Consider the following 27997-nt stretch of genomic DNA (forward strand, 5'->3'; position numbering starts at 1 on the left):
ATGATTTGAATGATTAGCCAATTTATTGAACAATATGCAAATCGCACAACTGTCAAGCTAGTACGAAAATCTTTGGACTTTCGCCAATACAAGCAACAACAACAACCACCTGCATTTATATAGCGCCTTTAACGTAGTAAAACGTCCCAAGGCGCTTCACAGCAGCGATTATCAGACAAAATTTGACACCGAGCCACATAAGGAGATATTAGGACAGGCGACCAAAAGCTTGGTCAAAGGGATAGGTTTTAAGGAGCGTCTTAAAGGAGGAGAGAGAGGCGGAGAGGTTTAGGGAGGGAATTCCAGAGCTTAGGGCCCAGGCAGCTGAAGGCACGGCCGCCAATGGCGGAGCCGATTAAAATCGGGGGGATGCGCAAGAGGCCAGAATTGGAGGAGTGCAGAGATCTCGGAGGGTTGTAGGGGCTGGAGGAGGTTACAGAGATAGGGAGGGAGGGGGGGGCGAGGGCCATGGAGGGATTTGAAAACCAGGATGAGAATTTTAAAAGCGAGGCTTTGCCAGAGCAGGAGCCAATATGGGCACCCAGCAGTAGCGTAAGGCTGCCCCAGGGCAGATGGACCAAGTGTAGCTCTGATCTGCTCACTCAGTACAGAACAAGGGATTAAGCCTGGTGGATTTGCTGGTCTGTACAGGGTGCTAAATTTGCACGCAGTTCAGGGAAAGAAGACCCACGAGATAAAAAGTACTAAGGAAGCTGAAACACTGGGGCTTTGCTATCCCCAGTGCTACAGAGAAGGTTGAGGGGGGACTTGATCGATGTTATCAGGGCTATCAAAGGTTTTCTAATGGAGGACAATAGTACAATGAACAATTTTCACCCTTGCTTAGTGAACAGGGAGTTCCAGTCACCTGAAAATTTGAACATGCATTGGCTCAATTTTCCAATCGTTAACATAATTTTTCATAACGGCCTTGGAGAGGGTGCAGAGGAGATTTACTAGAATGGGACCAGGGATGAGGGACTTCAGTTATGTGGAGAGACTGGAGAAGCTGGGATTGTTCTCCTCAGAGCAGAGAAGGTTAAGGGGAGATTTAATCGAGGCGTTCGAAATCATGAGGGGTTTTGATAGAGTAAATAAGGAGAAACTGTTTCCAGTGGCAGGAGGGTTGGTGACCAGAGGACACAGATTTAAGATAAAAGAACCAGAGGGGGGGAGATGAGGAGAATTTTTTTTACGCAGTGAGTTGTGATGATCTGGAATGCGCTGCCTGAAAGGAAGCAGATTCAATAATAACTTTCAAAAGAGAAATACTTGAAGGGGACAAATTTGCAGGGATACGGGGAAAGAGCAGGGGGGGAATGGGACTGATTGGAGAGCTCTTTCACAGAGCCGGCACAGGTACGATGGGCCGATTGGCCTCTGCTGCAAGATTCTGCCAATTTCCGATCGGCGTTCATGCTGACTGAAGCTCCCTGGTCAAAGGATGACACGAGGGAACGACTCCCTCGAACCAAATGACAGTCCTCTTTTTGCTTCTTGCGCAGAAATCCCCCACCTTTCCCTCGAGTGGCAAGTTGCTTCCGGCCGGCCAAAAGATCAAAGCCGCAAAGCTAGCGAGGGGGCTGTCCTTCTCCCGAGCATCTCCTCTATACCACAGCCGACATCGAGAAATTTTTAATCCCGCACGTGTTCTCTCCTCGGTATAATCGGAAGTATCCCTGTCAGGGGGAGAAAGTACCAATTCTGGGTTTTACACAAAATCGTTCCAGGCCAAACGGTACCGAAATCTTATTATTGGTTTTGGGAGATGGATTCTAGCACTGGGTGAAGAACAACATGAGATATGGCGCTCCAGGGTTTGAAAGTTGATGAAAGGACGGACTTCAAGGGTTAAGTTACGAGGAGAGATTACACAAATTGGGGTTGTATTCTGTAGAGTTTCGAAGGTTAAGGGGTGATCTGATCGAAGTTTATAAGATATTAAGGGGAACGGATAGGGTGGATAGAGAGAAACTATTTCCGCTGGTTGGGGATTCTAGGAGTAGGGGGCACAGTCTAAAAATTAGAGCCAGACCTTTCAGGAGTGAGATTAGAAAACATTTCTACACACAAAGGGTGGTAGAAGTTTGGAACTCTCTTCCGCAAATGGCAATTGATACTAGCTCAATTGCTAAATTTAAATCTGAGAGAGATAGCCTTTTGGCAACCAAAGGTATTAAGGGATATGGGCCAAATGGAGTTAGATCACAGATCAGCCATCAAATGGCGGAGCAGGCACGAGGGGCTGAATGGCCTACTCCTGTTCCTATGTCCCTCCATGTTGTGACCTGGGTCTGATTCTATTCTTTGAATGAGCTTACAGCAGGCGTTATTTTGATGCGTATGGACTTCAGGAAGGACTGAGCAAAGTTTAACATTGTATCGATCAAATTGAGAGAAGAGGTCGTCACAAATCATGAGATTTACATTTTTAGCATTTTTGTTTGTAATTAAACCGCAAGGTCCCTCCATTTTATATTCACTTGCCTTCCCTCGTAGCTCACATTAAACTCCAGAGGGGCGTTTTAAACCCCTCCCGACGGGCGGGAGAGGGGTTGGGGTGTAAAATTTCAAAAATCTGAAACCCGCCACGGATGTGTGACTCTTTCCGCTAGAACCGGAGCTCGGGAATGACGGCAACTGAAGGGAGCTGGGAAAAGACCAAATCCAGCGGGTGAGTGGCCTTTCCAGCACTGCTGGTGGGCCAGGAGGAGCAGGAGTGTTTCCGCCCCCACCGCAACCCTGCTCCGGCTCCTCCCCGCGATCAGAAACCCCCACCACCTCCCCCTCAACGATCGGCCTCCCTTCCCCTCCGATATCCTCCCAGAGCGACCTCTTCCCATCAACCCTTGCACCCTCCTCTCAATCGGGCCAGGAAGCAAAGATGGTTAAATTCAGCAAGACCTCCGGGTCCACCCCCATTTCCGGCTGCTACGACCCCCCACCCGCACCCCCATAAATATTGGGGTCCTATATCCAGAATCCACTCACATTCTCACCCCAGTTTTCTCCCCAACTGTTCTTCACAATCCAGTACGGAATGTCACCCTCTGTTGAAAATAAGACTCAAAATGTTAAATGATCCAGCAGAGTCCCTTCATTCTGCTTCGCAAGAGCGATTATCAGACAAAATCTGACACCGAACCACCTAAGGAGATATTAGGACAGGAGACCAAAAGCTTGGTCAAAGAGGTAGGTTTTAAGGAGCGTCTTAAAGGAGGAGAGAGAGAGGCGGAGAGGTTTAGGGAGGGAATTCCAGAGCTTAGGGCCCGGGCAGCTGAAGGCACGGCCGCCAATGGTGGAGCGATGGAAATCGGGGATGGGCAAGAGGCCAGAATTGGAGGAGCGCAGAGATCTCGGAGGGTTGTAGGGGCTGGAGGAGGTTACAGAGAGCGAGGCCGTGGAGGGATTTCAATACGAGGGTGAGAATTTTATAATCGAGGCGTTCCCGGACCGGGAGCCAATGTCGGTCAGCGAGCGCAAGGGGTGATGGGTGAACGGGACTCGGTGCGAGTTGGGATACGGGGCGGGGGGCAGCAGAGTTTTGGATGAGCTGGAGTTTACGGAGGGTGGGAGATGGGAGGCCGGGCCAGGAGAGCGTTGGAATAGTGGAGTCTGGAGGTGACAGAGGCACGGATGAGGATTCCCACATGACCATAACACACATGGTGAACTGTTGTAGGAATAGCCAAGTCGAAGAAATGGCACATGGGAGCTTATCTCTCCAAAGCATTAACTTGGGATCGTTGCTCTGGTGTTTTCTGGCCCCTTTTGTTTTGTGGTGAGATGATTCATCCTCTTAACCGTAGGAGATGTGTCCCTGCCAACAAGACTAGAACAGAAATCAAGACAGCAAAGCACTCAAGGGGAAAAGAGAATCAGTAGAAGCAACTACAAGACGATAACGGCTGCTCGAGCTTTTGGTAACCATTTCAGTGTGAGGAAGGTACAGTTTTGGTAGGAAGAATAAGGTGGCCACCTACTCCTTGCAAAATCGGGTGAGATGAAGAGGGGTGGGAGGAGGCTTGTGTGCAGCATAAACGCCAGCATGGACCAGTTGGGCCGAATGGCCTGTTTCTGTGCTGCAGACTGGATGAAACATAGAAAACAGGAGCAGGAGTAGGCCATTCGGCCCCTCGAGCCTGCTCCGCCATTCAATATGATCATGGCCGATCCTCCATCTCAATACCATGCTCCCGCTCTCTCCCCATTCCCCGAGATGCCTTTTCTGTCTCGAAATCTATCCCGCTCCTTCTTAAATGTATTCAGTGACTTGGCCTCCACTGACTTCTGCGGTAGAGAATTCCACAGGTTCACCCACCCTCTGAGTGAAGAAATTTCTCCTCATCTCAGTACCCCTTATCCTGAGACTGTGTGACCCCTCGTTCTGGACCCCCCCAGCCAGGGGAGACATCCTCCCTGCATCCAGTCTGTCTCGCCCTGTCAGAATTTGATATGTTTCAATGAGACCCCCCTCTCATTCTTCTAAAGTCGAGTGAATACAGGCCGAGTCGACCCAATCTCTCCTCATACGACAGTCCTGCCATCCCAGGAATCAGTCTGGTGAACCTTCGCTGCATGCCCTCCATGGACAAGTATATCCTTTCTTAGGTAAGGAGACCAGAAGTGCACACAATACTCCAGGCGTGGTCTCACCAAGGCCCTGTATAACTGCAGTAAGACAGCCTTGCTCCGACGTAAAGGTGGAATTCACTCCGTATGTGGTAAGAGATTACAAAGAGACACTTACCTACACCGTAGCCAACAATTAATATTGCATGGTCCCAATCTTTGGCAGCACAGTTGGATCGCAGGATTCCATTTTCGTAATGCTAGAACAGGAGTGTAATGGAAGGGGTCTCAACGACTAAACAAGTTCACCATGACCTTGAGAAACAATATTCAAAGGTAGAAATTCTCTTAAACTAACAGGTTCCATCCTGCGTTGACTCCATGGCTAAATGCCAAGCTTTTATTTTCTGACACCAGGGACACGATTTCAACAGTGTAAAACGGGTGGGGTTGGGTACAGGGGAGCCCCGACCCTGACCCCTCCCAATGATCACCGACCCCCCGCGATGACCCCCGATCCCTCCCCCCATGGCTGACGACCCCCTGTGCCAACCTATGCCCCATACCCACCTATGCCTCCATGCCCACCCAAGCCCCTCCGTATTTCCGAGTTGCCCGTCCCACAATTTGACCCGCCCGCCCCCTTCCCGGCTCGGGGTCAAAATCATGACCCATGACCCATGACCTCCACCCTACCAGCAGGATACTATCAAGGGAATACTTCCTCCAGATTCAGGCTCGAGAGTTCGCCAATGGTTTCTGTCTCTGAAAGCCACAGAGAAGATGGGATTGTCCTCCTTAGAGCAGAGAAGGTTAAGGGGGAGGTTTAATCGAGGCGTTCAAAATTACGAGGGGTTTTGATGAGAGTAAATAAGGAGAAACTGTTTCCAGTGGCAGGAGGGTCGGTAACCAGAGGACACAGATTTACGGTAATTGGCAAACAAACCAGAGTGGGGAGATGAGGAGAATTTTTTTAACGCAGCGAGTTGTGATGATCTGGAATGCGCTGCCTGAAAGGGCGGTGGAAGCAGATTCAATAATAACTTTCAAAAGGGGAATTGGAGAAATGCTAGAAAAGGAAAAATTTTGCAGGGCTACGGGGAAAGGGAGAGGAAGTGGGACTAACTTGATAGCTCTTTCAAAGAGCCGGCAGAGGCGCGATGGGCCGAACAGCCTCCTTCTGTGTCATTCTATGATTCCAAGACTACGGGAACGATGTGGAGATCCAAGGGCAGCCAGTAGACAGTTAAACAGCGGGCCTCTGAAGTTAGTTTCCCTTTTAACCGAACGAGGCTATGCGGTATGGGGTTGGATTTACCTCTAATTGAAAAACCAGACACTCGACCATGGAACGTGCCTTACCTGTAACATCACTGCATTTACCAGGGCTGTGAGTGGTCCATTGGTTGCTATATACTGTTGCATTACTGAAAAGAAACAATGAGATCAGACAGTCACAGCGTCCTGAAAAGAGAGAGATTGGGGGGGGGGGAAATTCTTTTTGGATAAGGGCCATTTTTGGGCGCGGGTAACGTTGTCCCCAATACTCCCGCGCCCAATGGCCCCTGCGCAGCCAGGACCCAAGTTTTGGCCGGCCCGAGGAATCGGGGCCTTGCAATCAATGCAATTTTCACTTTCCACCACCAGGGGAGCCCAATCTCTTAAAGGGAGGATGTTTCGTAGAAATCTCTTAAAGGTAGCTGGTACCTGTTATTTGCTGAAAATAACAGGCTACTGTCTGAACGGAGATCAGACATCGCACACGTAACACACAGATGCAGGTCCCGTCCCTGTGTTTACACACTGATGAGTTAGATTAAAACATTGAATAAAGGTTGCGCACTGCTAAATCCCACATCCTCCAATCTGCACGCGAGACCTCACCAATCTGCCGATCTGAGTTGGTACCAGGCCTGCGAGAGTGTGTGCACCAAGGTTCTCTGCTGATGCACTAGAGACCTTGGAGCAAGAGGTGGACAGAAGAAGGGACATCCTATATCCACAGTGGTGTAAGAGGCCCTCCAGACATATGCTCAAGAGGCAGTGGGAGGCAGCGGGGGATGAAGTCAATGCCAGGCGTACAGCATCATGGAATATGGATGCAGTGCAGGAAGAAGTTCAGTGCTTTGACACGAGTGGTCAAGGTGAGTGAGGTCAACTGTCAAGTGGCGTCTCCAACCAACTGCACCACACACTACACCCCCATCCTCCACATACAAACAAACTCTTTCCATCAGTACTCAACTCTTCCAGCCGGATGCTTCCTCTCACCCTTACACATTACCACTGTTTCAAGCCGCCCACCAAAACTCACAGGCCGCACACACCGGCAGCTATTCGACCATGACAGGCACATCACCATAACACACGTCCCACTTTCTTGCAGGCGCATATCAGGAGGCAGCAAATGGCAGTGGCATTTAGCCCCTCGAGCCTGTTCCGCCATTCAATGAGATCATGGTGGACCTGTGACCTAACTCCATATACCTGCCCTAGCCCCATATCCCTTAATACCTTTGGTTCACAGAAATCTATCAATCTCAGGTTTGGAATTCACAATTGAGCTAGCATCAACTGCCTTTTGCAGAAGAGCGTTCCAAACTTCTCCCACCCTTTGTCTGTGGAAGCATTTTCTAATTTCACTCCTGCACGTCCAGGCTCTAAATGTTAGGCAATGTCCCCGCGTCCTAGTATTCAAGTCTAGGAGACCTCCAAAAACAGTTACAAATGTCTCAGCATCCAGAAGCAATAATCCAGCAACTAACCTGTAAATCCTGCATGGTCCCTTTAAATAGCGCTGGTGGAGTGTCCTCCAGGCACTCTAAGACACGTTCAGATGGTCGGGGTTAAGACTGTGTGTTGAGTTGAGCGTTAAGTCCCAAAATGGTGTCTATCACTTTAAATCAGCGTTGCACACTGATTGAAGCCATTTTCTCTCTACTTTACACGAGTCCGGCGTTCGTTATCTACGCCTGCGCTAACTCCTATACCAAGATGGCGCCTGGCGCACGTCACACAGGAAACGTGCGTGCGCATCCAAGACGCCATCTTGGATGTCGGAGAGGCCGTGTAGTGCCGAAACAACGGGCGCCACACGACCCAATTTAGCGCCCATTTTGTCTTATAAGAATCAGAGAATGATGCAGTGTAGAATGAGGCCATTCAGCCCATTGTGCCTATGCTGGCTCTTTGAAAGAGCTAATCCAATCAGTCCCACTCCCCTGTTCGTTCCTCATAGCCCTGTAAATTTTTCTCCGTCAAGTATTGATCCAACTCCATTTTGAAAGTTACCTCGACTTTAATTCTCCGTCTCGCTCCCAATTATACCTCGCGGCACTATTCCAACAAAGCTCAGATCATGCTCGAGGAACGGTCCCTCACCTTGCGATAAGGCACTTTACGATCGTCCGGCCTCAACATTGAATTCACCAACATCAGATCATAACCACTGCTCCCACTTTCTCCGATAGCTGGTCCTGGTGATGGAATCTCACACCTACACGGGTCTGAGTATCAATCACCTCACTTCAATACACGGGTCTCAATATACCTTAAATATACCGATGGGCAGCGAGAGTCCGAGGTGTTTTTTTTGCGATGCGGTTTTCGGGGTAGAAGACGGCTTGAAATGGAGGGAAACTCAGGGGTCAAGATTTGGTCAAGAGGCTTTCCAAAGGAGAGGCTCCCCCGTCTCCCACCAAACTTACCAGTTTCATTTTTGGGCAGGCAGACAAAGCTCCTGATCTTAGCCACAGTTCTGTCGGATTTAAATTGACAACGGCCTTTCATTGCAGTGTAGCTGTAGTCAGTCTCGGCCATGAGTCCCCCTAGACATAATGAAACTTGCTGTCATTTAATCGTGCTGAGCCATAGATTTCGAGCGGGCATTAATTAATTGTGGACATTAATTGGCCACTGATCCTGCACACAGAGGCATGGTTTGAGGGGTTTGGGTTTGGGGAGAGTCCTTTGGATATTCCTCACCACTCATTGATAAATCAGGGCCAATTTCCATCCGCTGGGCAGAGGAGAAAGGGCACAGAGCCTTTGCGATGCTCACGACATGCCTCCTGCCTCACTCTCCTGGGTAACTGCCTCGGGGAGGAGGCCTCAGCACAGCGGCCGGGCCATACTCCTGGGGCTGAGAATGGAGGCTCTGAGCGGCATGGGCCGCAAAGCCCCGGAACCCGAGAGGATCTAAGCTGACGTTTTTTTTTTTGCCTTTCAGAGCCGCCAGGAAATCCAATGCAAGCGGAGGACTTGGAATCGTAGAATCCGACAGCACAGAAGGAGGCCATTCGGCCCGTCGTGCCCGCGCCAGCCCTTTGAAAGAGCTCTCCAATTAGTCCCACTCCCCTCTGCTCTTTCCCCGTAGCCCTGCAAATTTTTCTTTTTCAAGTATTTCTCCAATTCCCCTTTTGAAAGTTATTATTGAATCTGCTTCCACCGCCCTTTCAGGCAGCGCATTCCAGATCATCACAACTCGCTGTGTAAAAAAAATTCTCCTCATCTCCCTCCTCTGGTTCTTTTGCCAATTACCTTAAATCTGTGTCCTCTGGTCACCGACCCTCCTGCCACTGGAAACGGTTTCTCCTTATTTACTCTATCAAAACCCCTCATGATTTTGAACACCTCGATTAAATCTCCCCTTAACCTTCTCTGCTCTAAGGAGAACAATCCCAGCTTCTCCAGTCTCTCCTCATAACTGAAGTCCCTCATCCCTGGTCCCATTCTAGTAAATCTCCTCTGCACCCTCTCCAAGGCCTTGACATCCTTCCTAAAGTGTGGTGCCCAGAATTGGACACAATACTCCAGCTGAGGCCTAACCAGTGATTTATAAAGGTTCAGCATAACTTCCTTGCTTTTGTACTCTATGCCTCTATGCTCCAAGCAAGAAGCTCCCTTTATATTGAGTTCATAAGAAATAGGAGCAGGAGTAGGCCAATCGGCCCCTCGAGCCTGCTCCGCCATTCAATAAGATCATGGCTGATCTGATCCTAACCTCAAATCTAAATTCATGTCCAATTTCCTGCCCGCTCCCCGTAACCCCTAATTCCCTTTACTTCTAGGAAACTGTCTATTTCTGTTTTAAATTTATTTAATGATGTAGCTTCCACAGCTTCCTGGGGCAGCAAATTCCACAGACCTACTACCCTCTGAGTGAAGAAGTTTCTCCTCATCTCAGTTTTGAAAGAGCAGCCCCTTATTCTAAGATTATGCCCCCTAGTTCTAGTTTCACCCATCCTTGGGAACATCCTTACCGCATCCACCCGATCAAGCCCCTTCACAATCTTATATGTTTCAATAAGATCGCCTCTCATTCTTCTGAACTCCAATGAGTAGAGTCCCAATCTACTCAACCTCTCCTCATATGTCCGCCCCCTCATCCCCGGGATTAACCGAGTGAACCTTCTTTGTACTGCCTCGAGAGCAAGTATGTCTTTTCTTAAGTATGGAGACCAAAACTGTATGCAGTATTCCAGGTGCAGTCTCACCAATACCTTATAAAACTGCAGCAATACCTCCCTGTTTTTATATTCTATCCCCCTAGCAATGATCACCTGCTGCACCTGCATACTAACTTTTTGATTTTCTTGCACCAGGACCCCCAGATCCCTTTGAACTGCAGTACTTTCCAGTTTCTCGCCATTAAGATAATAACTTGCTCTCTGATTTTTCCTGCCAAAGTGCATAACCTCACATTTTCCAATATTGTATTGCATCTGCCAAATCTCTGCCCACTCACCCAGCCTGTCTATATCCCCTTGTAGGTTTTTTATGTCCTCTTCACTCTCTACTTTCCCTCCCATCTTTGTATCATCTGCAAACTTTGATATGTTACACTCGGTCCCCTCCTCCAAATCGTTAATATGGATCGTAAAGAGTTGGGGACCCAGCACCGACCCCTGCAGAACACCACTGGCTACTGGTTGCCAGTCCGAGAATGAACCGTTTATCCCAACTCTCTGCTTCCTGTTAGATAACCAATCCTCCACCCATGCCAGAATATTACCCCCAATCCAGTGATTCTTTATCTTGAGCAATAATCTTTTATGTGGCACCTTGTCGAATGCCTTCTGGAAGTCTAAATACACTACGTCCACTGGTTTCCCTTTATCCGCCCTGTACGTTATGTCCTCAAAGAACTCAAGCAAATTTGTCAGACATGACTTCCCCTTCATAAAGCCATGCTGACTTTGTCCTATTAAATTATGTTTATCCAAATGTTCCGCTACTGTCTCCTTAATAATAGACTCCAAAATTTTACCCACCACAGATGTTAAGCTAACTGGTCTATAATTTCCAGCCTTCTGCCTACTACCCTTTTTAAATATGGGTGTTACATTAGCAGTTTTCCAATCTGCCGGGACCTTTGCCGAGTCCAGAGAATTTTGGAAAATGATTACCAAAGCATCCACAATCCCTCCTGCCACTTCCCTCAAGACCCTAGGATGTAAGCCATCAGGTCCTGGGGATTTATCCGCCTTGAGTCCCATTAATTTACTGAGTACCAATTCCTTAGTGATTTTAATCGTATTTAGCTCCTCCCCCCCAGAGCCCCCTGTTTGTCCAGTGTTGGGATGTTCTTAGTGTCCTCTACCGTAAAGACAGAAACAAAATATTTGTTCAGCATCATACTCACCCAAATTAATAACGTCCTCAAAAGCAAGATTGATGTGACCGGATGAACAGCCATTGCTGGTCTCTGTGCAGTCAATCAGCTCTGTATAAACAGGACCACGTCAGTGGAGGTCGCAGATATGGTCGAGCAATCTCGTCCACCTCAAAGAAATCATGCAGTGAAATAAAAGGTCCCTTTTTTGAGGGGAGGGGAAAGTTACATTTATCTAAGCAAGAGGTCCCAGTCTTGACTAAAACTCCCTCCACACCGTCCCATCAAACAGTCCCAGGGCAGGTACAGGGTTAGATACAGAGTAAAGCTCCCTCCACACCGTCCCGTCAAACACTCCCAGGGCAGGTACAGGGTTAGATACAGAGTAAAGCTCCCTCCACACCGTCCCGTCAAACACTCCCAGGGCAGGTACAGGGTTAGATACAGAGTAAAGCTCCCTCTACACCGTCCCGTCAAACACTCCCAGGGCAGGTACAGGGTTAGATACAGAGTAAAGCTCCCTCTACACTGTCCCATCAAACACTCCCAGGGCAGGTACAGGATTAGATACAGAGTAAAGCTCCCTCTACACTGTCCCATCAAACACTCCCAGGGCAGGTACAGCACGGGTTAGATACAGAGTAAAGCTCCCTCTACACTGTCCCATCAAACACTCCCAGGGCAGGTACAGGGTTAGATACAGAGTAAAGCTCCCTCTACACTGTCCCATCAAACACTCCCAGGGCAGGTACAGCACGGGTTAGATACAGAGTAAAGCTCCCTTTACACTGTCCCATCAAACACTCTCAGGGCAGGTACAGCACGGGTTAGATACAGAGTAAAGCTCCCTCTACACTGTCCCACCAAACACTCCCAGGGCAGGTACAGCACGGGTTCGATACAGAGTAAAGCTCCCTCTACACTGTCCCATCAAACACTCCCAGGGCAGGTACAGCACAGGTTAGATACAGAGTAAAGCTCCCTCTTGAGACTTGAGCCCATAATCTAGGCCGACACTCCCAGTGCCAGTACTGAGGGAGTGCTGCACTGTCGGAGGTGCCGTCTTTCGGATGAGACGTTAAACCGAGGCCCCGTCTGCCCCTCTCAGGTGAATGTAAAAGATCCCACGGCCGCTATTGGAAGAAGAGCAGTGGGGGAGTTCTCCCCGGTGTCCTGGGGGATTATTTATCTCTCAACCAACATCACCAACCAGTTATTATCTCATTGCTGTTTGTGGGATCTTGCTGTGCGCAAATTGGCTGCCACGTTTCCTACATAACAACAGTGACTACACTTCAAAAGTACTTCATTGGCTGTAAAGCGCTTTGGGACATCCTGAAAAGCCCGATATAAATTGCGAGTTCTTTTTTTAACAGTGCTGGTATCGTAGTTCACAACTGTCAAAGATAGACAAAGCTTCCTCTTGTCTTTCTTATAAGATCCAAAGGGGCGACCTCCCTGCGGGACCATTTCGTAAGTTCAAATTGCTGGAGTTGTGCCTGGGAAGTCAGGAGTACATGTAAGCAGGTCAGACACCCTGTTTAAGAATGCTTGTTGTGTTTTAATCAATAATTGATCACTTTACCCCCGAGGACCTCAAAGCTACTTTGCCATCCCGTTCCCTGCTATCATGGTATCGCAGCAGGTACAGCGCAGAAGGAGGCCATTTGGCCCATCGTGCCTGTGCCGCCTCTTTGACGGAGTTATCCGATTAATCCCACTCCCCCCTGCTCTGTAAATTTTTCCCTTTTCAAGTATTTCTCCAATTCCCCTTTTGAAAGTTATTATTGAATCTGCTTCCACCGCCCTTTCAGGCAGCGCGTTCCAGATCGTCACAACTCGCTGTGTAAAAAACATTCTCCTCATCTCCCCTCCTGGTTGTTCAGCCAATTACCTTAAATCTGTGTCCTCTGGTCACCGACCCTCCTGCCACTGGAAACAGTTTCTCCTTATTTACTCTATCAAAACCCTTCATGATTTTGAACACCTCGATTAAATCTCCCCTTAACCTTCTCTGCTCTGAGGAGAACAACCCCAGCTTCTCCAGTCTCTCCACATAACTGAAGTCCCTCATCCCTGGTCCCATTCTGGTAAATCTCCTCTGCACCCTCTCCAAGGCCTTGACATCCTTCCTAAAGTGTGGGCCCCAGAATTGGACACAATACTCCAGCTGAGGCCCGACCAGTGATTTATAAAGGTTTACCATAACTTCCTTGCTTTTGTACTCTGTGCCTCTATTAATAAAGCCCAGGATCCCCGATGCTTTTTTAACAGCCTTCTCAACCTGTCCTGCCACCTTCAAAGATTTGTGTACATACACCCCCAGGTCTCTCTGTTCCTGCGCCCCCTTTAAAATTGTACCATTTATTTTATTTTGCCTCTCCTCATTCTTCCTACCAAAATGTATCACTTCACACTTCTCTGCGTTAAATTTCATCTGCCATGTGTCTGCCCATTTCACCAGTCTGTCTACGTCCTCCTGAAGTCTGTTACTATCCTCCTCATTGTTTACTACATTCCCGAGTTTCGTGTCATCTGCAAACTTTGAAATTATCCCCTCTATACCCAAGTCCAGGTCGTTACTATATATCAAAAAGAGCAGTGGTCCTAATACTGACCCCTGGGGAACACCACTGTAAACTTCCCTCCAGTCTGAAAAACAACCCTTCACCACTACTCTCTGCTTTCTGTCTCTTAGCCAATTTTGTATCCATGCTGCCACTGTCCCTTTAATCCCATGGGCTTGAATTTTGCTAACAAGTCTATAACTTGTAAGACTCTTGAAAGCGAGCTCGATGTGACCCCTATTTCTTAATTCCATCTCATTCTCTCTTTCGCCCTTTTTCTTTACGCTGGGGTCCTGCGCTGTTGTCTTTCCTGGGACGCTCACAATCAAGCGTAGGATTGAGCGTGCTGTCCGCTTACCAAGTCCGAAGTGGACTCTTGACTCACCCTGTTCAGCGAGCGATGTCAGCCTTCCGTGTTTGAGAAACCACTGCGACTCGATGTTTCCAACGACAGCGAACGCCCAGCAGGACTTGCAGTCTTTTCTCGAGCAACAAACCTGTTGTTTACGACAACACCCTGCATTTATATAGCGCCTTTAACGTAGTAAAACGTCCCAAGAAGCTTCACAGGAGCGCAAGTCAGACACCGAGCCACATAAGGAGATATTAGGACAGGCGACCGAAAGCTCGGTCAAAGAGGTGGGTTTTAAGGAGCGTCTTAAAGGAGGAGAGAGAGGCGGAGAGGTTTAGGGAGGGAATTCCAGAGCTTAGGGCCCAGGCAGCTGAAGGCACGGCCGCCAATGGCAGAGCGATTAAAATCGGGGGATGGGCAAGAGGCCGGAATTGGAGGAACGCAGAGATCTCGGAGGGTTGTAGGGGCTGGAGGAGGTTGCAGAGATAGGGAGGGGGGGCGAGGGCCATGGAGGGATTTGAACACGAGGGTGAGAATTTTAAAATCGAGGCCTTGCCAAATGGTTTACGAATCGTCGCCGTGTGACGACTCATGTATTGTTTTCTATCCTATCATGGGATGTGGGCGTCGCTGGCAAGGCTGGCATTTACTGCCCGTCCCCAGTTGCCCTGGAAAGGTGGTGGTGGGCCTTCTTCTTGATCTGCCGTGTAGCAGTTTGAAACAACTGAGGGGCTCGCTAGACCACTTGAGAGGACAATAAATGGTCAACCAGGTTGGGGTGGGGACTGGAGTCACATGGAGGCCCAGGCCGGGTAAGGACGGCAGGTTTCCCTCCCTAAAGGACATTAATGAACCAGTTGGGTTATTTACGACAATCTGACAGCTTCATGATCTCTTTTACTGAATTCCCAGAGTTTAAAAAAAAACTGAATTTAAATTTTCAGACCGCTGTACCGTGATTAAACTCACATTCTCGGGATTACTAGTCCCAGTAACAGGACCACTGCACTACCGTACCCCCTGCTTCAGTGTGCTTCGGTACAAAGGCACGATAGTTCTGCTTTTTCCCACTCAGTTCATCGAATCCTGGAGCACAGAAGGAGGCCATTCGGCCCATCGTGCCCGTGCCGGCCCTTTGAAAGAGCTGTCCAATCAGTCCCACTCCCCCCCTGCTCTTTCCCCGTAGCCCTGCAAATTTTTCCCCTTCAAGTATTTCTCCAATTTCCCCTTTTGAAAGTTATTATTGAATCTGCTTCCACCGCCCTTTCAGGCAGCGCGTTCCAGATCATCACAACTCGCTGCGTTAAAAAAATTCTCCTCATCTCCCCCCCTCTGGTTTTTTTGCCAATTATCTTAAATCTGTGTCCTCTGGTCACCGACCCTTCTGCCACTGGAAACAGTTTCTCCCTATCTACTCTATCAAAACCCCTCATGATTTTGAACACCTCGATTAAATCTCCCCTTAACCTTCTCTGCTCTAAGGAGAACAATCCCAGCTTCTCCAGTCTCTCCACATAACTGAAGTCCCTCATCCCTGGTCCCATTCTAGTAAATCTCCTCTGCACCCTCTCCAAGGCCTTGACATCCTTCCTAAAGTGCGGTGCCCAGAATTGGACACAATACCCCAGCTGAGGCCTGACCAGTGTTTTATAAAGGTTTAGCATAACTTCCTTGCTTTTGTACTCTGTGCCTCTATTAATAAAGCCCAGGATCCCAGATGCCTTCATTTTTCCAATGTCGAAGCTTTACATTTTATTAATTTTAAACGTATCTGTCACGTTCGAGTCCCTGCTCAAGGAAGCCATGATTATGGGCTCAAGACTGAAATTCTGATTGAATCATGGATGAGTGCGAGGGTGTTTGGCTATTATCGCCCCTCTCCTCTCCTCTCCTTGATGGGACGTTTGTTCCCTCCGTGTGGCTGCCCCTCAGCCGCTCTCCAGTTATAAACCTGAACAGAGTGTCGCAGGTAATGTGGCGGCAGAGAAAATGACCAGAAAATTCGCTCGAACCGGAGGTTGTCATTAATCAGATCGGGGGGGGGGGGGAAATGGCGGGCCTGAAAACCAGCAATCAGACATTACGTCCTCCTGTTGTCGGTTTTCGCAGGAGATTTTCAGATGAGCTGATGTTTCCTGAGAGTCGCAGTTACAGCGATGTTGTATGTTATCGAGGCTGACCTTCCAGTGCAGGTCGGAGGGAGTGACGCACTGTCTTTCGAGACTGAGGCCCTTGGTGGGGCCCTGCACTGTTGGTTTTGACTGTTCACTGGGCTCTCAAATTAACAGAACACACACGTAAGGTAGGTACGCTGACCATGGTTAGTGATCAGGAACATACGGAACAGGAGGAGGCCATTCAGCCCCTCGGGCCTGCTCTTGGCTGATCTGCACCGTAAATCCATTTACCTGCCTTTGCTCTATATCCCCTTGATATCCTTACCCAAAAAAAAACCTCAGCCTTGAAAGCTCCAATTGATCCCCAGCTTTTTGGGGGAGAGAGTTCCAGATTCCCACTCCCCTTTGTGTGAAGAAGTGCTTCCTGACATCACCCCTGAACGGCCTGGCTCTAATTTTAAGGTTATGCCCCCTTGTTCTGGACTCCCCCCACCAGAGGAAATAGTTTCTCTCTATCTGCCCGATCGACTCATAGAATAGAATCATAGAAGTTTACAACATGGAAACAGGCCCTTCGGCCCAACATGTCCATGTCGCCCAGTTTATACCACTAAGCTAGTCCCAATTGCCTGCACTTGGCCCATATCCCTCTATACCCATCTTACCCATGTAACTGTCCAAATGCTTTTTAAAAGACAAAATTGTACCCGCCTCTACTACTTCCTCTGGCAGCTCGTTCCAGACACTCACCACCGTTTGAGTGAAAAAATTGCCCCTCTGGACCCTTTTGTATCTCTCCCCTCTCACCTTAAATCTATGCCCCCTCGTTTATAGACTCCCCGACCTTTGGGAAAAGATTTTGACGATCTACCTTATCTATGCCCCTCATTATTTTATAGACTTCTATAAGATCACCCCTAAACCTCCTACTCTCCAGGGAAAAAAGTCCCAGTCTATCCAACCTCTCCCTATAAGTCAAACCATCAAGTCCCGGTAGCATCCTAGTAAATCTTTTCTGCACTCTTTCTAGTTTAATAATATCCTTTCTATAATAGGGTGACCAGAACTGTACACAGTATTCCAAGTGTGGCCTTACTAATGTCTTGTACAACTTCAACAAGACATCCCAACTCCTGTATTCAAATCCTTTAATCATCTTAAACCCCTCGATTAGATCACCCCTTAATCTTCTACACTCGAGGGAATACAAGCCTCGTCTCTGCAACCTGTCCTCGTAATTTAACCCTTTTAGCCCCGGTGTCATTCTGGTGAATCTGGGCTGCACCCCCTCCAAGGCTGATATATCCTTCCTGAGGGGACGGTGCCCAGAACTGGACGCAGTGTCTCCAGATGGGGTCTGGCCAGAGTTTTATATAACTGTAATACAACTTCCACCCCCTTGTATTCCAGCCCTCAAGATAAAGGCCTTTCGAATTAATTTTTGAAGTGATTTCTGTACTTGGACCCTCTAAATCTCCCTGCTCCTCTCCAGTTCCTAGCTTCTTGCCATTTCGAAAATACTCAGATCTATCTTTCTGAGGTCCAAGCATCTTGACCGTTTGTATGGTTTATAGGGACAGGAGGCCATTCGGCCCCTCGAGTCTGTTCCGCCATTCACTGAGATCATGGCTGATGTCATGGCGTCCTAACGCCATTCACCCGCTGGAGTCCGGCCACACTGGACGGTACTATTTCTATCAGAGAGTGGTCAGCTGGACGTAGTACCTGGTTTTTGACTGGGGTAACTGCATTTCTTTTACTCCAGTCCAGTCCTTTTGAATGCTTTGTTGTGAGGTTATCGATGTCCGGTTTTTCACATTTCCTGCTAAATGTCGGCTTTAAGCTTCTGCTCATGAATTCATCCGCTGAAAGAACCAAAAACAAATTCCTGTTGAATCCCTTACTGAGTGCGAGACCTGTTGACGACGTTTTATCGAGTTTTCTGTACAATCTGCTGCCGATTACAACGCTGTGGGATCGTCACGTGACAACGGCCTTCTGCGTCAGCCATGGCTCGGTCGCTGTCACGCTCCCCCGCCTCGGAGTCAGAAGGTCGTGGGTTCGAGCCCCCACTCCCGAGACTCAAGCCCCGTAAACCAGGCCGACACTCCCAGCGCCAGTACCGAGGGAGCGCCGCACTGTCGGGGGTGCCGTCTTTCGGATGAGACGTTAAACCGAGGCCCCGTCTGCCCCTCTCAGGTGGATGTAAAAGATCCCACGGCCGCTACTGGAAGAAGAGCAGGGGGGGCGAGTTCTCCCTGGTGCCCTCCTAAGTTAGCTGAGGGGTTGCGAATGGAACTGAACACTGTGCAATCATCAGCGAGCATCCCCATTTCTGACCTTATGATGGAGGGAAGGTCATTGATGAAGCAGCTGAAGATGGTTGGGCCTAGGACACTGCCCTGAGGAACTCCTGCAGCAATGCCCTGGGGCTGAGATGATTGGCCTCCAACAACCACTACCATCTTCCTTTGTGCTAGGTATGACTCCAGCCACTGGAGAGTTTTCCCCCTGATTCCCATTGGCTTCAATTTTACTCGGGCTCCTTGGTGCCACACTCGGTCAAATGCTGCCTTGATGTCAAGGGCAGTCACCCTCACCTCACCTCATCGTCATTAATATCACAGAATCACGGTATCATGGCACGGTACAGCACAGAAGGAGGCCATTCGGCCCATTGTGCCTGTGCCGGCTCTTTGAAAGAGCTCTCCAATTAGTCCCATTCCCCTGCTCTTTCCCCGTTAGCCCTGCAAATTTTCCCTTTTCAAGTATTTATCCAATTCCCCTTTTGAAAGTTACGATTGAATCTGCTTCCACCGCCCTTTCAGGCAGCGCATTCCAGATCATCACAACTCGCTGCGTAAAAAAAATTCTCCTCGTCTCCCCCTCTTTTGCCAATTATCGTAAATCTGGTCACCGACCCCTCCTGCCACTGGAAACAGATTCTCCTTATTTACTCTATCAAAACCCCTCATGATTTTGAACGCCTCGATTAAATCTCCCCTTAACCTTCTCTGCTCTAAGGAGAAACAATCCCAGCTTCTCCGGTCTCTCCGCACAACTGATAATTATAAAATAATAGAACCGATATAATTAATTTCACTCACAGCACCATAAATCATTAACAGCACTAATAATATTATCAGTAATAGCAGTAACAGGCTATTAGTGATATTATCGCAATTAATAATAGCAGTAACATCACTGGTATTACTATTGTCACTAAAAATAACAGTACTAACATCACAACCCTTCACAATCAAGAAAACTTAGCCAAAAGTAAACAATACAGAGTGTTGGGTGTTCGAAGCCAGTGTAAGTGCACTTGGTACCTGACATGTCACTGAATTTAGTGACTCCGTACTCTGCTGTGCCTCTCTCCTCTTCCTGCAACTTCCTTGATTTCTCCATGTTCGTCGCAAAGATCTTAAAACGATGGTTTGCTTCTAAATAGACATGAAAGTTTGTGGGAATGTTAATACTTTACATCTGGTCGAGGGGGGAGAGGGGGTGGGGAGAGATTTGGAGAGACTGAGTTAAGAAACATCATTTTTAGGGAGAGTTTATCCCTTTCAAACCTGGTGTCTATCACCGCCCCCTCTTAGCACTGTCAGCCCTGGCTCAGTGCGTCTCTCCCTCTCGCCTCTGAGTCAGAAGGTCGTGGGTTCGAGCCCCCACTCCAGAGACTCGACCCCATAATCCAGGCCGACGCTCCCAGTGCCGGTACTGAGGGAGTGCCGCACTGTCGGAGGTGCCGTCTTTCAGATGAGACGTTAAACCGAGGCCCCGTCTGCCCCTCTCAGGTGGACGTAAAAGATCCCACGGCCACTATTGGAAGAAGAGCAGGGGGGGAGTTCTCCCCGGTGTCCTGGGGCCAATATTTATCCCTCAACCAACATCACTAAAAAAAAATCTTCTCATCCTTCTCTTTAACTGGCGTCTTTAAGATTATGAAAGGGTTCGATAGGGTAGACGTAGAGAAGATGTTTCTACTTGAGGGGGAGACCAGAACTAGGGGGCCATAAATATAAGATAGTCACTAATAAATCCAATAGGGAATTCAGGAGAAACTTCTTTACCCAGAGAGTGGTGAGAATGTGGAACTCGCTCCCACAAGGAGTAGTCGAGGGGAATAGAATCATAGAAAGGTTACAGCATGGAAGGAGGCCATTTGGCCCATCGAGTCCGTGCCGGACTATAGCATAGATGCATTTAAGGGAAAGCTAGGTGAGCATACGAGGGAGAAAGGAATAGAAGGATATGCTGATAGGGTGAGATGAAGTAGGGAGGGAGGAGGCTCGTGTGGAGCAGAAACACCAGCATGGAGCAGTTGGGCCGAATGGCCTGTTTCTATGCTGTACACGCGATGTAATAATTCTATGTAATGGAGGGCGACTCAAGTCAGCTCCATTCTCTCGGAGTCCGTTCCACGTGTACAGTAACCTGTAGGATTTTATTTTCTAATCTCACACCTTGCTCAAGGCTTCTGAGATTGGTACTAGGTCCTCGAGTCCTTGCCTTACCAGTTCGAATTATATCGCTTTGTTGCTTCCAACTCAGCCCTGCCTTTCATTATCTACAGGCCTGGGTCAGGTCTCCTTCGTCTTCGTACCTCCTGCACAACTAAGTTCAGTTCCTCGGGTCTTTCTTTGTAATAAGTCCCCGAAGACCCTGGCCACCCTTCCCATTTTTTGAGTTCCTGCAGGTCAGACCCCACGCCACCATTGATCCCGAGAACCCGATTTGCCTTTATTCATGTCCTCGACCTTAGGATTCTCATCCCGGTGTTCAAATCCCTCAATGGCCCCCCCACTTCCCCCACCCCCACTTATCTCTGTAACCTCCTCCATCCCTACAACCCTCCGAGTTCTCCAATTCCAGCCTCTAGCCCATCCCTTACTTCCTTCGCTCCACCATTGGCGGCCGTGCCTTCAGCCGTCCAGGCCCTAAGCTCCGGAATTGCCTCCCTAAATCTCTCCGCCTCTTCACCTCTCTCTCCTCCGTGCTTCATTGGCTGTAAAGCATTGTATGTCGTGCTGAGGCGCTATATAAATGCAATTTGGATCAACCGTTGCCAGTGGAGATCTTTTCATATTACAGCTGTTAACTGTTGTCCACATCTCAACCCATCAACATGATTGGCCCAAGTCTCGCTCAAGGTTATCAATTTTTTTTTTGAAAAGGAACTCAAATGTTCCCTTTGCTTTCTCCCCACTAGAATCTACTAATCATACCGGGGCTAAAAGGGTTAAATTACGAGGACAGGTTGCAGAGACGAGGCTTGTATTCCCTCGAGTATAGAAGACTAAGGGATGATCTAATCGAGGTGTTTAAGATGATTAAAGGATTTGATAGGGTCGAGAGAGAGAAACTATTTCCTCTGGTGGAGGGGAGTCCAGAACAAGGGGGCATAACCTTAAAATTAGAGGCAGGCCATTCAGGGGTCACTTCTTCACACAAAGGGGGAGTGGGAATCTGGAACTCTCTCCCCCAAAAAGCTGTCGAGGCCGGGGGTCAATTGAAAATATCAAAACTGAGATTGATCGATTTTTGTCGGGTGAGGGGATTAAGGGTGACAGAAGCAAGGCGGGTAGATGGAGTTAAGATACAGATCAGCCGTGATCCAATTGAATGGCGGAACATGCTCGAGGGGCTGAATGGCCTCCTCCTCTTCCTTTGTTGCTATGAGTCACTAAAGGCGGGGCAGTAAATTCATCATCAAGTAAAATCATCTCATGCCCAGAGCCCTTACCTTCCTGATTCTCGTAGGTCCTGTTGTGGGTTTTCATAAAATCGTGAAACCTCTGGAGGAAGAAATTGAAATGGATTTTAATCGGAGCCCTGAGTGACTAGTTGGTGGGGCTTCCTTCTCCAAATCAATCTGTCGCCGATTGTGACCTTGATTTGGTATTTCCTGAAGGATGAACCTGTCGTCTTTATCCCTGTTCCTCTCTCAATCCTCTATACCGCCCTCCCTCCCCTGTATTTGCTTCCCCCTGTGTTGAGTGAAGCAGGGTGGGGAAATGACCTCTCACCCGGCCTCTGGCCCTGGTGCTCCGCGGTCAACGCTGAGGGAGGAGAAAACATTGGGGAATGGAAATAGGAGAGGGGGAACGTAGCGAGAGTACACAGGACGTATAGGGACACAGTCTATACGGGTTATATAGAGGCCGGGACAGGATGTGTAGACGACAGTTGGAGACTGGGACCGGGTGTATATAGGACGCACAGGAAATAAGAATTTGGGCAATCTATTGAAGAAAATATCAGAGGACTGGAGGATATAATCAGTTATCGCACTGTTCTTTCATATCTATGGTCTGATTTGTTGGGCCTATCTAGGATATTGCCTCTAATACAAGTTCGAGGACTGGAAAACACTGAAAACATTTGGTGAATTGTTTATTAAATCAATGAGATAATAACATACGACCCCTTAATGCCGCGTGTATGAGATTGGAGGCACCAATTATACTCACGTACCAAGGACTCCTTCGGGAGATCGCTAGCCTGTCGTCTTGACTGCTGACGCTCGCCTCAGCAAAACTAGATGGGAGTTTACCGGGAGCTCCGGGGTTGTATTTAATTCCGTCGGACAAATGAGGGACCCGTATCTCATCACGTTCTGCGCGTTTCCCGCTGCTATCATCTGTTGTGTAGGCCTTTGATATTTCAGGTTGTTTGCTACACTCTGGACATTCCACATATTCTCAGTAGCAAGGATGTCTTATCTCTTCCCAGTACATTCATTACACAACCTCTATTGAGATCAGATTACTCGCCTCCGTATTCTTGACTGATTTACGATACACCTTATCTCTTCTCATGGAGGGTTAACGACGCCTATATTCCAGGCTTGGCCTTGTCTAGCCATTACAACCACTGGAGAATCAATCTCTAATTAGTAGATATATGTGGTACTGGTTAGGCCTCAGCTGCATTCTAGTAAATCTCCTCTGCACCCTCTCCAAAGCCTTGACGTCCCTCCGAAAGTGTGAGGCCCAGGATTGAACCAGGGATGAGCGACTTCAGTTATGCGGAGAGACCGGAGAAGCTGGGATTGTTCTCCTCAGAGCAGAGAAGGTTAAGGGGGAGATTTAATCGAGGCGTTCAAAATCATGAGGGGTTTTGATAGAGTAAATAAGGAGAGACTGTTTCCAGTGGCAGGAGGGTCGGTAACCAGATAGCTCTCCCAAAGAGCCAGCACAGGCACGATGGGCCAAATGGCCTCCTTCTGCACTGTATGATTCTATGAAACGCTAGGCCAATCTGTTGTCAGTAACGTTTTTATAAGTTACTCTTCCTCTAGTCTTTTCTTACTGCAGGAGCTAGACAATCACAGCAAACCTTCTCTGGCCATTTCAACGTTTCAAGTCTGAATTTGCCTCTCCTTCTCTCTCAACTCATTAATCACCCCCCGAAAACAGTTGCTGGATGGTAACGCCTTCCAGATAGATCCGGAAGGAACTGACGCTCATACACACCATGGGATGATAGGCTAGTGGTCATGGTTACAGAGGTCCTGAGTTCAAATCCCAACAGGTCAAGCTATGAGTTGCATAAACGCATGGCCCTTTGCTGTAAAAATACCTGGTTCAGTTCAGGGGAAGGGAGCCTAACGTCCAGATTTGACCTTCACGTGACTCCAGCCCTTTACATGATCGCCTCTCAGGTGCCGTCTTTCAGGCGAGACGTTAAACCGAGGCCCCGTCTGCCCCTCTCAGGCGGACGTAAAAGATCCCATGGCCGCTATTGGAAGAAGAGCAGGGGGGAGTTCTCCCCGGTGTCCTGGGCCAATATTTAACCCTCAACCAACACCCAAAACTTGTGATTTGGTCATTTATTTCACTCCCGTTTCTCGGGCACTGAGCGGACACTTAAGACCCCAAAATGGGTAAAGACAAACAAGAGGTGTCCTTTGCCTACGCCCGAAACAGGCCGTAGGGCCCCTCTTCAACATTGGTTTCCCCTGAGGCAGCTACACTAAGGGAAAGCAGCCCTGGGGATCGCCTGCAACAAAGAAAGTAGAAACATAGAAAATAGGAGCAAGAGTAGGCCATTCGGCCCTTCAGGCCTGCTCCGCCATTCAAAACGATCATGGCTGATCGTCTAACTCAGTACCCTGTTCCCGCTTTTTCCCCATATCCCTTGATCCCTTTAGCATTAAGAAATATATCGATCTCCTTCTTGAATATATTTAATGACTTGGCCTCCACTGTGGTAGAGAATTCCACAGGTTCACCACCCTCTGAGTGAAGAAATTTCTCCTCATCTCAGTCCTAAATGGCCTACCCCGTATCCTGAGACTGTGACCCCCTGGTTCTGGACTCCCCAGCCATCGGGAACATCCTCCCTGCGTCTAGTCCGTCTAGTCCTGTTCGAATTTTATATGTTTCGATGAGATCACCTCTCATTCTTCTAAACTCGAGTGAATACAGGCCGAGTCGACCCAATCTCTCCTCATGCGTCAGTCCTGCCATCCCAGGAGTCAGTCTGGTAATCAGTCTGTAACGTAGCTTAATGTGGAGATGGGACGAGCATCAGTACTCATCCCATCCCATGTTAAAGGACCCTCCCGATCACTGCTGCTCCACCACCGCCCCCCCCCTGCGATCCCATCTTGACCCCCTGGCCCTGCGTTGTCTCACCTCCCCCCTCCACCTATCCCAACCGGACCCACATACCTGAGGACGGTCACACCAGGTCAGCTGTGTGACAATGAGGTCCAAAGTCCAATATCAGGGGCGCCCTGGACCATATATGAATCTTGACAACAATATGGTTTGTGGGACGCTGTGTTCACAATTTAGAGATGCACCGATCGTATTAAATAGAATCATAGAATGGTTACGGTGCAGAAGGAGGCCATTCAGCCCATCGAGCCTGTACCGGCTCTATGCAAGAGCAATCCAGCTAGTCCCACTCCCCCGCTCTTTCCCCGTAGCCCTGTAAATGTTTCTCCTTCAGGAACCTATCTAAACCATCAACCATCTTCAGCTGCTTCATCAATGACCTTCCCTCCATCATAAGGTCAGAAATGGGAATGTTCGCTAATGATTGCACAGTGTTCAGTTCCGTTCGCAACCCCTCAGATAATGAAGCAGTCCGTGCCCGCATGCAGCAAGACCTGGACAACATCCAGGCTTGGGCTGATAAGTGGCAAGTAACATTCGCACCAGATAAGTGCCAGGCAATGACCATCTCCAACAAGAGAGAGTCTAACCACCTCCCCTTGACATTCAACGGCATTACCATCGCCGAATCCCCCACCATCAACATCCTGGGGGTCACCATTGACCAGAAACTGAACTGGACCAGCCATATAAATACTGTGGCTACAAGAGCAGGTCAGAGGCTGGTTATTCTGCAGCGAGTGACTCACCTCCTGACTCCCCAAAGCCTTTCCACGATCTACAAGGCACAAGTCAGGAGTGTGATGGAATACTCTCCACTTGCCTGGATGAGTGCAGCTCCAACAACACTCAAGAAGCTCGACATCATCCAAGATAAAGCAGCCTGCTCGATTGGCACCCCATCCACCACCCTAAACATTCACTCCCTTCACCACCGGCGCACCATAGCTGCAGTGTGTACCATCCACAGGATGCACTGCAGCAATTCACCAAGGCTTCTGCGACAGCACCTCCCAAACCCGCGACCTCTACCACCTAGAAGGACAAGAGCAGCAGGTACATGGGAACACCACCACCTGCACGTTCCCCTCCAAGTCACACACCATCCCGACTTGGAAATATATCAGCCGTTCCTTCATCGCCGCTGGGTCAAAATCCTGGAACTCCCTTCCTAACAGCACTGTGGGAGAACCTTCACCACACGGACTGCAGCGGTTCAAGAAGGCAGCTCACCACCATCTTCTCAAGGGGCAATTAGGGGATGGACAATCGCCAGCGACGCCCACATCCCATGAACGAATAATTTTTAAAAATTGCTTTTTCAAAGCCACAATTGACTTAGCTTCCACCACCCCCTCAGGCAGAGCATTCCAGATCTTAACCACTCGCTACGTTAAAAAAGCTTGTCCCCACACCGGCTTCGGTTCTTTTGCCAATCAACTTAAACTTGTGATGAATAAGTGGAGAGCACGATCAGAAAAGTTGCAACGGACAGCGAGGGGTCGGAGATGGGAGAGGGAGATGGCCTATTGGACAGCTTGGATGCAGGATACACACCCAAGGCATCTCAACCTATCTTTTCTCTCCACAGATGCTGACTGATTGGTCGTGTAATTCCTGCATTTATATAGCGCCTTCCACGACCTCAGGACGTCCCAAAGTGCTTCACAGCCAATGAAACACTTTTTTGACGTGTAGTCACTGTTGCAATGTAGGAAACGCGGCAGCCAATTTGCGCACAGCAAGATCCCACAAACAGCAATGTGATAATGACCAGATCATCTGTTTTCTCATGATGTTGGTTGAGGGATAAATATTGGCCCCAGGACACCGGGGAGAACTCCCCCCCACTGCTCTTCTTCCAATAGTGGCCGTTGGATCTTTTACGTCTGCCTGAGAGGGGCAGACGGGGCCTCGGTTTAACGTCTCATCTGAAAGACGGCACCTCCGACAGTGCAGCACTCCCTCAGTACTGGCACTGGGAGCGTCGGCCTGGATTATGGGGCTCAAGTCTCTGGAGTGGGGCTCGAACCCACGACCTTCTGACCCCGAGAGGAGAGGGAGAGCGACCGACTGAGCCACGGCTAAGCGAGGCTAGATAGAAGTTGGATTGTGATTGGCCATGTTTCCCCCGCAGTAAATGGCTTGCAAAGGTTCACACTTCAGTCATGGCCAGTTGGGCAAAGTACTGGAGGGCACCTGGTTGCTGTGGAGGGATACTTCAGCAAGGAGTCATAGAAACAGGGGGAGGCCATTCAGCCCCTCGAGCTTGTTACCACGGGAACAGGAGAAGGCCATTCAGCCCCTCGAGCTTGTGAACCACAGGAACAGGAGGAGGCCATTCAGCCCCTCGAGCCTGTTACCACAGGAACAGGAGGAGGCCATTCAGCCCCTTGTGCTTTTTACCACGGGAACAGGAGGGGGCCATTCAGCCCCTCGTGCTTTTTACCATGGGAACAGGAGGAGGCCATTCCGCCCCTCGAGCCTGTTACCACAGGAACAGGAGGAGGCCATTCAGCCCCTCGAGCCTGTTACCACAGGAACAGGAGAAGGCCATTCAGCCCCTCGAGCTTGTTACCACAGAACAGGAGAAAGCCATTCAGCCCCTCGAGCTTTTTCCAATGGGAACAGGAGGAGGCCATTCAGCCCCTCGGGCCTGTTACCATAGGAACAGGAGGAGGCCATTTAGCTTCTCGAGCCTGTTCCGCCATTCAATTAGATCGTGGCTGATCTGCAGCTTAACTCCATTTTGCCGCCTTGGTTCCGTAGCCCTTGACACCCCTCACCGAACAAAAATCATCGACCTCAGTAAAAGCGTCAGCCAGCGTCCGTGGCGAGGCGGGTTTCGAACCTCCGACAAAGCGGGGCCCTGCGACGTGACCACGATCATCGTTAAGCACAACACAGGCATCACTCACCTCATCTAAGGCCTTGGCACGGCTCTGGTCCCCATCTCCGCAGAGATAACCCTCGGAGTGCAGGAGGATCAAGAGAGTGCACAAGACGCCGAAACTGCCCATCGCGATGCGATCACCTTCACGTATGAGCTAAGATACGGGTACGGGGGCGTCTTATAAATTCCGCACTGAACACTGATAACAAGCTCGATTAATCAAGTGCAAGATATCTGGATTTGATAAGAA

At 49.1% G+C, this 27997-nt stretch overlaps 1 protein-coding gene across 1 annotated transcript; it reads right to left on the reverse strand.

Moving 5' to 3' along the window:
* Positions 1-4: 4 nt before the first annotated feature.
* On the reverse strand, positions 5-27890 carry LOC137306524 (cathepsin F-like). The gene is made up of 11 exons (XM_067975791.1): positions 27773-27890; positions 21974-22025; positions 19554-19667; positions 17947-18086; positions 14138-14249; positions 11216-11296; positions 8280-8399; positions 5935-5999; positions 4751-4832; positions 2992-3050; positions 5-1679 (listed from the first exon to the last, which is right to left on the reverse strand). Exons 1-11 carry the CDS (start codon positions 27872-27874, stop codon positions 1608-1610), a joined length of 999 nt encoding a protein of 332 aa, XP_067831892.1. The 5' UTR covers positions 27875-27890; the 3' UTR covers positions 5-1607.
* Between the last annotated feature and the right edge of the window lie 107 nt (positions 27891-27997).

Source organism: Heptranchias perlo, chromosome 43 (genome assembly GCF_035084215.1).
Source record: "Heptranchias perlo isolate sHepPer1 chromosome 43, sHepPer1.hap1, whole genome shotgun sequence".
Classification (NCBI taxonomy): Eukaryota; Metazoa; Chordata; class Chondrichthyes; order Hexanchiformes; family Hexanchidae; genus Heptranchias; species Heptranchias perlo.

Coding starts and splice junctions, on each gene's coding strand:
- LOC137306524 (XM_067975791.1), bottom strand. CDS start 27,874: ATGGGCAGTTTCGGCGTCTTGTGCACTCTCTTGATCCTCCTGCACTCC. Junction 11,297..14,137: donor GACATCGCTCGCTGAACAGG/GTGAGTCAAGAG, acceptor CTGTTTATACAG/AGCTGATTGACTGCACAGAG. Junction 4,833..5,934: donor TAAATGCAGTGATGTTACAG/GTAAGGCACGTT, acceptor CTCCTGTTCTAG/CATTACGAAAATGGAATCCT.